General features: G+C 46.4%; 1 protein-coding gene across 4 annotated transcripts in view; it reads left to right on the top strand.

Annotated features, from left to right (window-relative positions):
* DIAPH3 (diaphanous related formin 3) overlaps window positions 1-15,131 on the top strand; it is a 481,747-nt gene that overhangs the window by 45,124 nt on the left and 421,492 nt on the right. For all 4 annotated transcript variants that reach the window (XM_039507674.1, XM_039507681.1, XM_039507691.1 and 1 more), the window contains one exon: window positions 4,670-4,774. In XM_039507674.1, the coding sequence (XP_039363608.1) occupies window positions 4,670-4,774 (105 nt within the window). The remainder of the gene's footprint in view (window positions 1-4,669; window positions 4,775-15,131) is intronic.

Here is a 15,131-nt window from a genome sequence, read left to right as displayed (position 1 = left end):
CGGCGGAAAATTTGCCCCGCTTCTTGCTGTAGAGGAAGACACAGAAACAATGACCAACAATTTCAATGCTGTAATGAATGAGGCAGCAATGGACATGCTTGGGAAACACCATAAGACAAAACCATGGGTCACAAATGAAATACTACAAATGTGTGACACTAGAAGAGAACTTGGGAGACAAGAACAGCACTGAGGGAGCTGATAAATACAGAGCAATTGGCAGAAAGATCAAGAAAGGAATGAAGGTGGCCAGGGAGATATGGATTGAAAAACAATGCTCTAAAATTGAAGTGTATCAATAAGAAAAGTAGCAAACGAGCCTTCCAGGTTGTAAAAGATCTGTTGAAGGAAAGATGGACCACAGCTAATGCAATTCAAGACAAAGAAGGGAACAGCCTTACCGAAGAAAGGGACATCATCAGTAGGTGGACAAACTACTGCTCTTGATCTATACAATCACCAGACAAAAGGAAATCTTAGTGTCTTAGGCCACCCAGATTCAACAGAGGAGGACGACTTTCCAATAGTGCATGAAGAAGTGGATACATCTGTGAAATCACTCAAGAATAGAAAAGCTACATCCCAGCTGAACTGATGAAATTTTGAGGAGAAATAGTAATAGATGTACTCAACAAGATCTGGCAGCCCGCTGAGTGGCCCTCCACGTGGACGAAGTCACTAATCAATACTCTGCCAAAGAAAGGCAATCTGCAATTGTGTCAAAATTACCAGACCATAAGCTTGATCAGCCATCCTAGCAAAGTGTGTTGAAAGTCATATTGAACAGATTGAAGCCACAAGCAGAGAATATCATAGCTGAAGAACAGGTTGGCTTTGGTGCTGGAAGAAGTACCACAGAATAGATTTTCAACCTTCATGTTCTATGTGAGAAGTACTTGTAACACCAGCAGGGCATCTACCACATCTTTGTTGACTTCAAGAAGGCATTTGACATATGGCACGAAGCTCTCTGGGCAACCATGAGGAAGTACACTGTTGGTCATAAGCTTATTCTTACCATTAAACAACTGTATGCCAATGCCAGCAGTGCAGTTCTTGTCAATGGCACAATAGGAGAGTGGTTTTGCACCGCTGTTGGAGTCTGTCAAGGCTGCCTTCATTCGCCCACACTGTTCAACATCTGCTTGGAGTGCATAATGACTGATGGCCTAAAAGATCACGTATGCACAGTCAGCATTGGGTGTGAACAATCTCAAATCTTCGGTTTGCTGATGACATTGATGGCCTGGCAGGCAGCGAAGATGAACTTGCCAAACTTATGAAATGATTGGATGAAAGCTCTGCAAAATATGACATGGAAATCAGTGCAGAGAAAACCAAGCTGATGACCAACAGAAGCGATAGGATCAGCTCACATATTATCAATGGACAAGAGCTGGAGACAGTGAAACAGTTCAAGTATTTGGGGGCAACTATCACTGATGAAGGATCCAGGGCAGAAATTTGGGCAAGAACTTCGCAACCACCAGCAGCAGTGGCAAAGCTAAAGCCAATTTGGAGTAACAAGAACATCTCCCTGGAATCCAAACTGAAACTGCTGCACACGCTGGTTATCTCCATTTTTCTTTTTGTGTGAGAGACATGGACCCTTACGGCAGAACTTGAATGGAAAATACAGGTAGTAGAGATGAGATGTTTTTGTAAAATCCTGGGCATTTCCTACTTCGACCACGTCATAAATGAAGAGTTCCGCAACATCATCACCCAATGCGCTGGGCCATATGAAGTCCTCCTGACAACTGTGAAGAAGCGCAAGCTGAAGTGGTACGGCCATATAACAAGATCATCCAAGATCATCCTCCAAGGGACAATATAGGGGAAGAGAAGAAGAGGTAGACAGAAGAAGAGATGGATTGACAACATAACAGAGCGTTCAGGAATGGACTTCACGGAGACTTAAGCTCTGACACATAATCATCGGAGTGGAGACAATTGGTTGGTTGCTTATCAATGATGATGCCCCAATGGCCAATGCGGTTATGGGAGTGGTGGCGGTGGTGGTGATGATGATGAGATATTTTCAACATATGTAACATGAAAATAAAATGGTGTTTACCTCCCCGCCCCCCCCAATAATTAAAAAAAAACCCCAACCCTAGTTTGAATGGTTCCTGGTACCATTTCCTTTAAAGAATATATTACTCTGGAAAGTGTGTTGAATGAGAAGTAACTTTAACTATATTTGGATGTTATGTTCTGCATGGGAATATGGCTAAATATTTTAAACCTCAATGATAGGACAAAAATGAGATTACAAATAGATCCTTTGGTGTACTGCTTTGGGGTCTCTCAAAAAAAGACCCCATTCACTGCACCAGATTGTTAGATCCTTAGGGTGTAATATGGTTATGTACATCGCACAATTCACTGAATAAAAAGAAAAAATGAAAACCAAATACTTACTTCCTGCCATATCACAAAATAGTAGCTCTCATTGCACATCTCGTTTCCTAAAAGCCGAGGAGAACAGACTGGTTCGCAGCATGTCTTGAAGGACCAACCGATGTGGGTTATTTGATTAGGCTGAGTCAATTTTGAAGTTGGGGCAGTTGTTGAATGACTAGCAGTCACCTTGCCTGAACTGATGGGGATCCATCTCATGAGTTTAATCTGAAAATAGCTGCAGCAGTCCTCAGTAGCCTTGGATGACCCGGTAGTGTCAACATCTAAAAATGCCTCCTTTCATAGTCAGCCTGTAAGGTGTCTGTATAACTTGCTCCCAGCTGAGGACCTGGCCACAGTCATATGTTTGTCAGCTCAAGGCCGGATTATTGTAATTCACTGTATCTGAATCTGAATGTGAAGCTGACAAAGCACAGGCACCAGCTGGCAAGAAATGTGGCTGCCTACCTTCTCCATGGTTTAGGCAGCAACGAGCACATCAGGCCAGTGCTTGAGTCCCTTTACTGCAGTGGTTTTCAACCTTCGGCCCGCAGGACGTTTGTGGCCCAATCAGCACAGGGCTGTGGCCCATGTGACATCCTCAGGTCCATACAGGTAGTATTGGATGTGGCCCACAATGGTAAATAGGTTGAACTACTGCTCTACTGTCTCCTTAGTCGGCTTCTGATGCTGGTTTAAGGCTTTTGTCTTAATATCAAAGGGATCAATAGATCGAGCCTCAGTGATGTTAAAGACTAAATTTTGAGGTATGAACTCCTGCGATGCTGCATCCTTCTAGGACAGTGCAGATTCCAGATCCCAGGATTAAGTGCGTGATAACTGGGGACAAAGAATTGTTGGCTGGGGGGAAATCTGGCTATGAACCAAATTTCCAGATGAGCTTAGGTGAAGCTAGAGTTTTAGAAAATGCTGCAAAACCTTTCTTTTTGAAAAAAGGCCTCTTTATTCTCCATCAGAAAGACATGTAAACCATTTTGGCACATAAAACCCCAACCAACAAAAAAGCTACCCTGAAACAAATCCATCAAAGCAACAAATAAGTAAATTAATAAAATCAAAAACAAAATAGGAAGCATTTTTACCCTCGGAAGGGAAGAGTGCCACTGACTTCGAGAAGTCTATTATGGACTTGCTGCTCATTTTATGTGGAAGGCACTTAGATACTGCAGTATAAAAGGATAAGATAATATGGGATGGAGTGAGGCTGCCTCTGACATAGGCAGGTGCTAAGTCACCTTCATAGACCAAATCAGTAATTTAAAACTACATGCGGAGATTCATAGGTAGATAGTACAGTTTCCAGAGCACTAGCATAATGAGCTCATGACAGGCAACTCTGTTTGTAGCAAGTTATGCACCAGCTTCGGTTTTCAAAAGTATTTAAAATGTACCTGGATGCAGTGCCGTAATCTCATCTCATGGTCACTGACAGGCATGGATGTTAGTAGCAAGATCTGCATCCAAAAATAAGCTGAAATATTCTTGACAGAGGCAGATGTGGGAGAAAAATGTTGCTATGTGATCACTGAACTGCAGATGATGATTGCAATTTGCGTGTCTAATTACAGGAATAACAAAAGGCAGTGACGCTTGCTCTACAAAAGATGCAAAGATAATTTTTTTGCCCTAATCTTGCATACATTTTCCAAAATGACTGATACTGCAGTCTTGATTTTTGTTGCATATGGTTCCAACTCTGTGGTATTCTTGCAAGAGCCTTACGATTTTGGATGATTAAGGAGGAGGTAGTGTGATTGTGCTGTTTGCATCTAATCTGAAATAGGTCTCCCACCCCAACACTGGATCCAATGCAATGTGTCCATTTTGCATGCGATTCCTATGATGAGATTAAATTGGAACTACTACAATGCTAGTGCTGCTGCACTGCAAATTCCCTACATGACTAAGGTTATTCAGTATGGTGATGCTGAAATTGCCAAATAGGGTGGGTAAAATCATGACACGTTTTCCTTAAATTAAAGAAAACTTTTTTTAATTTTTAACTTAACTTTATATTTTGCTCTCTCCTTTTCCCCCTATTTCATGGTTTTAAATTGCTTAAGTGGATGTTTTGTATTTGATTCTTCTGCAGTTTTCCTCATTGTTAGTATTCTGTTTTTTACATAGGGTTTTTTCCTTAAGTTTTACATGTAATTGTTCATATATACCTACTCAGCAAAGTGTAGGCCCTCATTAAGATCCTAATTGTCAGACACAAGTTTTTTTTTTCAATTTTTTTCCGTAGGAAGATATGAATTTAAATGAAGATAGAAAAACACCATTGCGAGAAAAGGACTTCAATACCAAAAAAGAAATGGTGATGCAATATATCAGTACTGCTTCAAAGGCTGTAAGTATGTCACTTCTAAAATACACCAAAAATATGCCTATGAAAAGTTTAATGTACTTACTACTTTTACATGTATATTTGGAGGGATGATAATGCCTAATTGAGCTATTAATTTTTTGGACTAATATCAATCCTTGGATGCAAATGTCCTAAACGGCCAGATTTTAATTTTTTTTACATCTTTATCTAACAGTGGAAGTTGTCTGTATACGTTGGGCCAAGTTTATCTTGTAAGGTAAAGGTATAACTGTCAGTTGGGGAAAATAAGTTCCCTTGCAAACATCTGAAGTTTCAGTTATAGTGTTACTTTGCAGTACTATTTTAAAACAACTTCGTTTTTACTTGGTTGTTCATTCATCCTTTACACTTGACTCTAATACTCCATTCTGTGTTGTTTGTTACTTTCAATTTGTGCAGTGTTTAGCAACATCTAAGGTGCATACTGGAACAGGCTAGGGTCCATCTAACTTAGTATTCTGTGTCTAATAGTGGTCATATAGACACACAAATGTTGAATTTTTATTTTGAATACTACTTAGTTCTTGATCTTAGTGATATTAAGGCCATGAGTTCCACAGACTAGTTGTGCATTCTGTGGGGAAAAAAAAATTCCATGTCACTTTTAAATATGCCACTCTTCAATTTAATTATATGACCCTTTCTATAGAATTGACAAGGTTACTATACATGTCTGATCCACTTTTTCAGTACTGTTATTTATTTTGTGTGCCTTTATGATGTCACTATTTATTTATCCTCTCTTCAGTGTAAATTGGTTCTTTTCAGTTTCTCTTCATAGCAACTATTTTTCATAGTCCAGTCATTCTTGTTGCTTTTACTCAGTCTCTCCCCATTATTTCTATTGTTTCCTTTTTGTAACCAGTATTGAACACAGTATTCCAGGTGAGGTTGTATCACTGATTTATCTAAATGACACTTTAAATATTTTCCACTCCCTTCTTTATACATCTTAACACTTAGTTTGCTTTTTCACCACCACTGCACTGTGAGCAGAGGTTTTTCACTGAGGTTTAGAGTTTCTCTTCTGAGTTGTTGGAACCAACTGGGACCCTAGTAAGGATTGTGCCTACTTGAAACAATACACGTGAGGAGGAATTATTTTACATTTGTCAGTACGGAATTTCATCTGCCACAGCCACCCTATTTCACATAGCAAAACCTAACTGATGTTTTAGATGAAACAGAAGATGTCAAAATAAAGTAAATGTTTGAAGATTTTAGAGATGTCTTTCAATTGAATCCAGTGTGGAACAGTTCTATGTTTTGAATTAGTTTTTGTGACACAAGTTGTACTTGTATTGGAAAATATTTGGGTACTCTAATTTAGTGACCCAAGAGATGAATGAAATACTAATTCTTCTTTGAGTGATTGCTCATGTGTATTCCACAGTAGGTGTGCATGCTCGCCACATGCACCAGTGCTGGAAGTTTTTCCCTTAGCAGTACCCGTATGGAGGAAGCACCGCTGTGACCCCGGGAGTGCCACCTCTATATCGCGCTATAAGGGGAGCCACGCGCTCCCCCCACCCTCAGTTCCTTCTTGCCACCAGTAAAGGTAGTCGGAACTTCATGCTCCAGCCTTGCTGCAGCTTCTCTAGTTAGCCTTAGTAGTACAGTTGTTCCAATAGTTTAATAGTTTCTCAAGTTAGTTGATTGGGCTTGGGGCATGCCCTGTGCCCCAGGCTTCAAGTCGTGCGACTCCTGTCATAGTTCTATGCCAAGAAGGGACCTGCATACTCAGTGTCTCCGCTACTTGGGCGAAACTCATGTAAGTGAGCATTGCACGATCTGTAGGTCATTCAAGCCGCGGACTAAGGAGAAATTAAGCTTCGTGCTCTCCTAATGGAATCAGCGCTGACCCCGGCATCAGCATGCCGAACAGACTTGACGCCTGGCACCGCCTCCTTGGTGCAGAGCGAAGTCCCCTCCGCTTGCCGGCACCGCTCCCACTCCGAGAAACAAGGGAAGACTCAGTGGCGCTGAGAGAAGGAAAGGCGTGAGGCCGGACCCGAGCTGGGCAGCCTGCAATCCCCCTCGGGACCCAGGCCTCCGACTCGTGTTGAGCGGAGCAGCCCGGTCCTGTCCATGTGTGCCTCCCCTGCGTTGAGGATGCTATTAACACCAGAGGCTGCACAGGATGTGTGTGACATCCTAACCCTCCCAGTACCCAGGGTGCCACCCGAGACGGGCCCCCGATCTTGAGGGAAGCTGCCACTGGGAGCACAGCAGATTTCCATGATGCGGCACAGTCTCCACTCCGAGGACTGCTCGCTGCCTCGCTTGATGTGGTCTTCCCACAGCTTGTGCCAGCCCTCTACTCCACTCAGGCTGACCGGCTCGCCACCTGCATGGGAGCCTCTGGACTCCTCCACATCTCATGACCAGGGACACAGGCACCGGGATAGGCGCTGCAGACACTCTTCCTCGTGTCGCAGCTACCGTAGCCTATTCCGACACCACCAACATCGACGCTCTGACTCAAGTTCCCGCTGTACCAGGCATCGCATGTGGGACTCCTCTCACGGGTCGAGTACAGGAGCAGCACCTCGGACAGGTACTGATCCTTGTTGTCGAGGTTCCGGTCACGCGGAAGGCACTGCCGCAGGCACTATCGTGCTCGCCGCTCCTACAGTACCTTACAATCGATGGTGACCTCAGCATCGGCACCCAGTCTCCCATCTCCAAGTCGTGCAGCTCAGCAAGAACAAACTGCGTCGCCCGTCCCCCAAGGCGGTCAGTGGCACAGTACACCATGGCAGGGGCAGTGGTGTTAATGGTCACCATGGCCGCAGATGCCCACTCACGCGAGATCTCCTTCAGTGGCCAGAGCGTCCCAGGCTCCTTCGGCCTCCCCTCCTCGGCAGAGGGAAAAGTCAACGGGTTTCAAGCCGACCGCATTGCACCCGTACGCTGACCTCTGCATCGACCCACCGGTACCCCCTGATGCCCTAGGCACCGTGCCGGTCCCCTCACCGGCACCGGAGGAGGTCATAACGGCACCGCTGCCTGTCCCACAGGAGGACTTCAAGGCTCACCAGGAGCTCCTTAAGTGGGTGTCGTCCAATCTCCAGCTCCGGGCTGAGGAGATAGAGGAGCCATCTGACTCTTTCTTTTTAATGTGCTCTTGTCCTCAGCACCAGGCCGGGTGGCCCTGCCTCTCTACCGGGGGTAGCCAATATCTCGACTACCCTGTGGCAAACCCCAACTTCCTTGGCCCCCATCTCCAAGAAACTGGAGAGGAAATACTTCGTGCCGGCTAAGGACCACGAGTACCTGTATTCCCACCCGACACCTAACTCCCTGGTGGTGGAATCAGTGAACCACCAGGAATGTCAGGGTCAACCCGTGCCCACCCCCAAAGACAAGGATGCCAGGAGACTGGATACATTTGGCAGGAAGGTTTATTCCTTGGCGAGTTTCCAGCTCAGGATGGCCAACCATCAAGCCCTACTGAGCCGGTATGACTTCAACCTATGGGTGTCCCTACCAAAGTTTGAACCTCTCCTCCTGGAGTGGGACAAAAAGGAGTTTAGGGCTCTGGTAGGGAAGGAGCGGCAGCGGTTAAAGCAGCCCTCCAGGCAGCATCGGACGCGGCCAGAACGGCAGCCCGCTCGATGTCCTCCGCCATATCCATGCACATGGCATCGTGGCTTCTCCTGTCTGGACTGTCTGCAGAGTCCCAGTCCTTGATGCAGGACCTTCCCTTTGACAGGAAAGCATTGTTTGCGGACCAAACTGATGTTCACCTGCATGGGATGAAAGACTCCCACACCACCCTGCAAACTTTGGGCCTGTACGTCCTTCCGGCAAAGGGTAAGCCCAGGCCGCAGGCTTCAGCTCCCCCTGCTCGGAGCAGATACGAGCCCCCGCCCAAGAGACCGAGGGAACAGAGGCGTAGGTCCCAACGTCAGTCCCGCTTGGCCCCATGGCCAGGCCCCTCGAAGGGCAAAAGGCAGGGAAGAGGCGGTTTTGACTTTGTGGGGGACCCCTGGTCTGTTGCCAGGGAAGCCCGCCAGTTAATTAAGTTTGTGTTCTGCAACTGTTTCTGCCTTCCGTGTGGAGTGGTCCCATATAATGTTGGACCAGTGGATCCTCAACACTATCTACAAGGGCTGCGTGTTGCAGTTCACCTCAACTTCCCCCCACCCCCGGCCCTGGGTGAGCCTCGGGGACCTGGAGTATGCGACCTCCTGGTCTAGGAGGTCGGCATGCCGCCTCTGCTGGGGGGCGTTGGAAAGGGTACCGGTAGAATTCCAGGGCAAGGGTTTCTACTTCCATTATTTCCTGATCCCAAAGGTGAAAAGGGGGCTGAGACCCATCCTAGACCTATGGGATCTCAGCATTTTTATGGTCCGCTACCAGTTCCGGATGGTATCCCTGGCCTCTATCATTTCCTCCCTGGGTCCGGGGGATTGCTTCGCGGCCCTGGACCTCCAGGACACGTATTTCCATATCCATATATTTGAGAGACACAGGCGCTTCCTCTGATTCCTGGTGGAGGGGGACCATTACCAGTTCATTGTCCTCCCATTTGGCCTTTCCACGGCCCCCAGGGTTTTCACCAAATGCATGGTGGTGGTAGCAGCATACCTCCGGAGGAGAGGGGTGCAGATCTTCTTCCCATACTTGGACGATTGGCTTCTCAAAGGTGCCTCACGGTCCCAAGTGCAGGCTCAGATGGGACTCCTCCTGTCCATGTGCGCAGATCTTGGCCTAGTGGTGAACAAGACCAACTCTACGTTAGTTCTGGTTCAGTGCATAGAATTCATAGGGGCGCTACTGGACTCAGAGGCCACAATCTCTCTTCCCAGAGACAGGTTTGAGACCCTCAAAGGTCTCATTGCCTCGGTCACGGCCTTCCCCGTGACGATGGCAAGGGCGTGCCTTCAGATTGTCAGGCACATGGGGGCGTGCACTACTTGGTTCGCCACGCCAGGGTCAGAATGAGGCTCCTCCAGCTCTGGCTGGCCTCCCAGTATTCCCAGGCCCGGGACGTGCTGGACAAGGTTGTCACGATACCGTCCCAGGTAGTTGCTGCCCTTCGCGGGTGGTCCCTCCTGTGCAACATGCTGTAAGGGGTCCCCTTCCGAGAAATCTGCCTCTCACGAGACCTGGTGTCGGATGCCTTGGACCTGGGCTGGGGGGCCCATGTAGAGAACATTCAAAGACAAGGGAGGTAGTAGGCCTTGGAATTATCCCTACACATAAACGCCAGGGCGCTCAGGGCAATACGGTTGGCGTGCATAGCTTTCAGCGGGCACCTTCGCAGGAAGGTGGTCAGAGTCCTCATGGACAATACTGCTGCGATCTATTACATCAACAGACAGGGAGGAACATGCTCCTCGGCCCTATGCCTGGAAGCCGTGAGCCTGTGGGAGTTCTGTATAGCCCATGATATCTCCCTGCGAGTATTCCACCTACCCAGCATCTGCAATGTGCGAGCTGATCACCTAAGCAGGGTTTTTTCTCACCAGTACGAGTGGTCACTCCACTGGGAGGTCATCCTACCGCTTCCAGGAGTGTGGTGTTCCCCGGGTCGACCTCTTTGCACCCGACCAGAACTGACGCTGCTCCCAGTTCTGTTCCAGGGGAGGGGTGGGAAGGGGGGCGATCTCGGATGCTTTCCTCCTTCAGTGGTCTGGCCAACTTTTCTATGACTTCCCACCTTTCCCCCTAATAGGCAAAGTCCTGCAAAAAGTAAAAGACAGGACGCAGGTCATCCTCATAGCCCCGGATTGGGCCCGTCAACACTGGTATGGGTCCCTCCTGCAACTCCTAATGGCTCCCCCGCCGAGGCTGCCGCTTTGCCCGGATCTCCTCTCCCAGGAAGGGGGATGCCTCCTCCACCCAAACCTGGCCGTGCTTCACCTGACAGTGTGGTTGCTCCGTGGTTAGATGAGGAGCACGGGAGGTATTCGGAGAACATCAAACGAGTTCTGTTGGGAAGTAGAAAGCTGTCCACACGACGGACGTACCTGGCCAAATGGTCCAGGTTCTCTAGGTGGGCGAGGGAGTGGGGAACCTCTCCATCGTCCGCATTGCTCCAACTTGTTCTCAATTACCTCCTGTCCCTTAAGGGATCCAAGGGCTAGCTCCCGCCTCCGTTAGGGTGCATTTGGCGGCCATATCGGCCCTCCATCCGCTGGTACAGGGCCACTTAGTCTTCTCCCACAATATGACCTCCCGCTTTCTAAAGGGCCTGGATCGTTCATTCCTATATGCTAGGCCCCCCATGTCACAATGGGATCTAAATCTAGTGTTATCCCGCCTCATGGGTCCTCCCTTTGAGCCCTTGACCACATGTTCCTGGTCTCACCTGTCATGGAAAGTAGCATTCCTTGTTGCTATCACATCAGCCCGATGTGTCTCAGAGCTTAGGGCCTTGACCTCGGATCCCCCGTATATGGTCTCCCAGAAGGATAAGGTCCAGGTTTGCCCACACCCCGCTTTTCTCCTGAAGGTGGTCTCCGCCTTCCATGTGGATCAGGACATTTTCCTACTGGTACTCTGGCTTAAGCCCCATTCCTCCAACAAGGAGCGCCACCTACACACGCTAGATGTGTGTAGGGTGCTGGCTTTTTACCTGGACCGAACCAGGCCGTTCCGGAAATCCTCGCTGCTGTTCATTGCGACGGATGAGGGGACAACCAGTTTCCACCCAGTGCCTTTTCTGCTGGATTAGCTCGTGCATACGCACATGTTATGACCTGGCAGGAGTTCCCCTGCCACCCAGAGATGAAAGTAAGCCAGTACAGCCTGGTATGGAGTACCAGTAAAAAAAAAAAAAAAAAAGTGCAGTAGTGTACTGGCAAAGAAGTGGAACATTCAGTACTGGCTTACTTTTCACCTCTTTTTTTGGCTGCATAACAAAAAGTTCAAACTCAAAGCTAATAAAAGCTTGGAAAGGGAATACTCACTGTCACGTTTGTTTGTTTCTCTCTCTCTGTTTAAACTTAACTGTTCACGCTGCGGTCTGAACCTTGGGGTTCAGGGCTGTTTCTGGCATCCTTGTTAATTTCACTTGTGGTTGTTGGGTGTGTGTATGCGCCCAAAGCCGGGGCCGTTCTTTTCTGCCCTCTGGATGAGGTTCTCTTCAATAATACACAATCAAAATCAGGAACCATTTCCAAGTTCAAATCTATCCAATTCCCTCCCCAGCAGAGGATCATGGTTGTGATGTCCAAACTGCTTGAAGATCCTCTTTGAAATGTTACTGTTTTTTAGGGAAAAAACACATGGAGAACATGGTTGGAAGATGTGTTCTGCTGATCAGGGTTTATTTTGGGCAAAGCAATTTTGGTAAAACAGCTAAAGATTCACAGGGAAAGCAAATAGCCCGATAGACAAAACCACAAAGGGATTGTAAGGGAAAACTGGATATTCAGGGAAATCATTGTGACCTCCTTTGAAAAAAATAGTAGTTTTCATTCCACCCTCATGATGTATTGAATTAAACACCTGAAATGTCCTTAGGACATAGGGGCTCAGATCTCTTTTTTTGTTTTGTTGGTGTCCGTGTCCTGCAGAGTGCTGAGGCTGAAACTGACAAAACTTTCTTTAAGTATCTTGTATATTTCCCAAGGACCCTGAGTGAAATTAACAAGGATGCCAGAAATAGCTCCCAATCGGAGGTTCAGACCACCCAATGAACAGCTAAGTTTAAACTGTTCTTATGCAGAGCAGGCTACCTGGGGAGGCTTCTCCCTCAGCCAGTCCCCCTGCTCCCTGCTACAAGCTAGAGGGGAGCCCCTGCTGAGGGCGGGGCTCGGGGGAACTTGGAGCCTAGCCGCGTCGGGCAGCCTGGTTGGAGAAGGGAGGAGAAGGAGAAAAATGTGACTGTGAGTTTTCAGTTTTTCAGGCTTATTCCAATAGTAAAGTTTTTTATTACAAACAGTACTGGTAGTAGTAGTAATAGTAGCTTTATTTTCTATATCTAAGTCATGCAATGGGAGGGATCCATGAAGTATGTAGGAGAGGTGGGTTGCTTGTGTTTGGACAATACGGTTAAAAAATTTAACTTACTTACTTCCACCCCAGGCCCCACCCTTTCTGTCTGAGGCCTTGCCCCTTCCGGGGAGCGGGGAGAGAGTGGGACCTGTACCAGTAAGAGCTGTATTTTACTTTCACCCCTGCCGCCACCTATCGTTAAGGCGCGTTCTACGAGAGCTCAGGCCTCGTCGGCCGCCTATGTACCTCACGTCCCTATCCAGGACATACGTAGAGCTGCCACGTGGTCCTCTGTCCACACCATTTCTTCACATTATGCGATGGTCTCCCAAGCATGGGATGACACCGGGTTTGGTAGGGCGGTAATGCATCCTGGAAACCCTTAAACTCCTACCCACCTCCATCAGATATAGCTTGGAATCACTTGAAGAAAGGACAGTTACCTGTTCCATAACTGGCGTTCTTCAAGATGTGTTGCTCAGGTGTATTCCACATCCTGCCCTCCTTCCCCTCTGTCGGAGTTGTCTGGCAAGAAGGAACCGAGGGTGGGAGGAGTGCGCAGCTCCCCTTATAGCGCGATATAGAAGTGCCACTCCAGGGATCGCTGCGGTGCTCCCTCCATACGGGTACTGCTAAGGGAAAAACTTCCGTCACCGGTGCGCGTGGCAAGCACATACACCTACTGTGGAATACACATGAGCAACACATATCAAAGAACGCCAGTTATGGAACAAGTAACTATCCTTTCCTTGGTACTGCTCATTACCAGTGAGTCTCAAATGAAGACTCAAAAATAGTTTTGTTCCTAGAGAATACATTTTTTATGATCTAATTTGGTCACTAGTTTAAAGTATTGAAATCTTATTTTGGCATCGTGACTCTGAAATGTAGGAATTGCTGCATATGTATCCTGCTGGCCAGTGTGTTACATGTCTTGCCCTCTGTGCTCAATTCATAGAAGATGAGTCTGTTAAAGCCTCCAGCTATAGAGCTTAGTTCAAGCTGTAGAGTCATGCATTTAGATTTGGAGGTGCCTACTTCAATCAATGTTGTGTTAGCCAAGATGGTGGTCATCACATACAGGTTACAACTACTTCCCTTCTTGATGAATAAATTTAGCACAGAAATCACAAGGAATTTTGGTAACCAAATAAGGAGCCACTCTATTCTTCATTGTAATATATAGTGTTAAAGTAGTACCACTTGGTTACCTTTTATTGTATGTTACCTGAACAGGTATGGCTTGGGAAATCCTTCAAGGCCCTTTCACTTAAATTCCTATCCCATGCAGTGTCAAATCTTGGTTGCACACCATGGGCATTTGGACCAGTGACTGTCAATGTAATGTTTCCAGAAAGCTCTTCTGTAAATGGATTCCCAACCCTTTTTCTTCTACTGTTAGGAGTAATATGGGCTTATATATTGATCCATAGTCTGCTGTACCAAATAGGTTTTCTTGGCTTTTATTGTTATGAATACAAACTACATTAACACCTAGGAGCCCAAATCATGGATCATGGTCCCGTTGTGCTAATCACTGTATAAACACGTAGCAAAAAGATGGTCCCTGTCTCAAAGGGCAATTAAAATTTGTTTTCATGTGGATTTCATGTAACAGCAGGAATAAATATGGCATTATTATACAAGTGTGATGCAAGAACCTCTTAAATGCCATCTGACAAGGGCATGCAGCAAACCACAATGAACTGAGTTCTGGCATTTGCTCCCTTGTGGTGGCTTTGACAGATGAATCACTATATCATTTTGCAAATTATCATAATTACTTTTGCTTTCTTCTGACCCCATCAAAATGCGCCGTACATAATAAACTCACAGCCTCTGTGACAGAGATCCCTTTTATGAAGGATCCCATTTTTTTAACAAACATTTCCTGAGACCTGCACCAAACACATGCCTTATAGGATATTTATCCATAAAGAGTAAGATGTAAGATATTTACAGAGAGCTCCTAACTTGAGATTTATAATCATTGTGAGATATATGTAGAGTATCTCCTCGCTTAACGTTGTAGTTACATTTCTGAAAAATGCAACTTTAAGTGAAATGATATGTTAAGCGAATCCAATTTCTCCATAAGAATTAATGTAAATAGGGGGGGTTAGGTTCCAGGGAAATTGTTTTTCACCAGACAAAAGACTTTTGTCTGGTGAAAATGTGTATTGTATGTATGTATGTGTATGTATATATCAAATAAATAAAACAAACACACACACACACACACACACACACACACACACACACACACACACATATATAAATTTTAAACAAACAATTGAATACTGATACACAGCAAAGATGATTGTGGAGCTTGGATGAGGTGGTGAAGTCAGAGGGTGGGATATTTCCCAGGGGATGCCTTACTGCTAAA

Source organism: Mauremys reevesii, linkage group 1, assembly GCF_016161935.1.
Source record: "Mauremys reevesii isolate NIE-2019 linkage group 1, ASM1616193v1, whole genome shotgun sequence".
Classification (NCBI taxonomy): Eukaryota; Metazoa; Chordata; order Testudines; family Geoemydidae; genus Mauremys; species Mauremys reevesii.
Note: the sequence above shows the minus strand (reverse complement) of the source record. Positions and strands in the feature narration are given on the sequence as shown.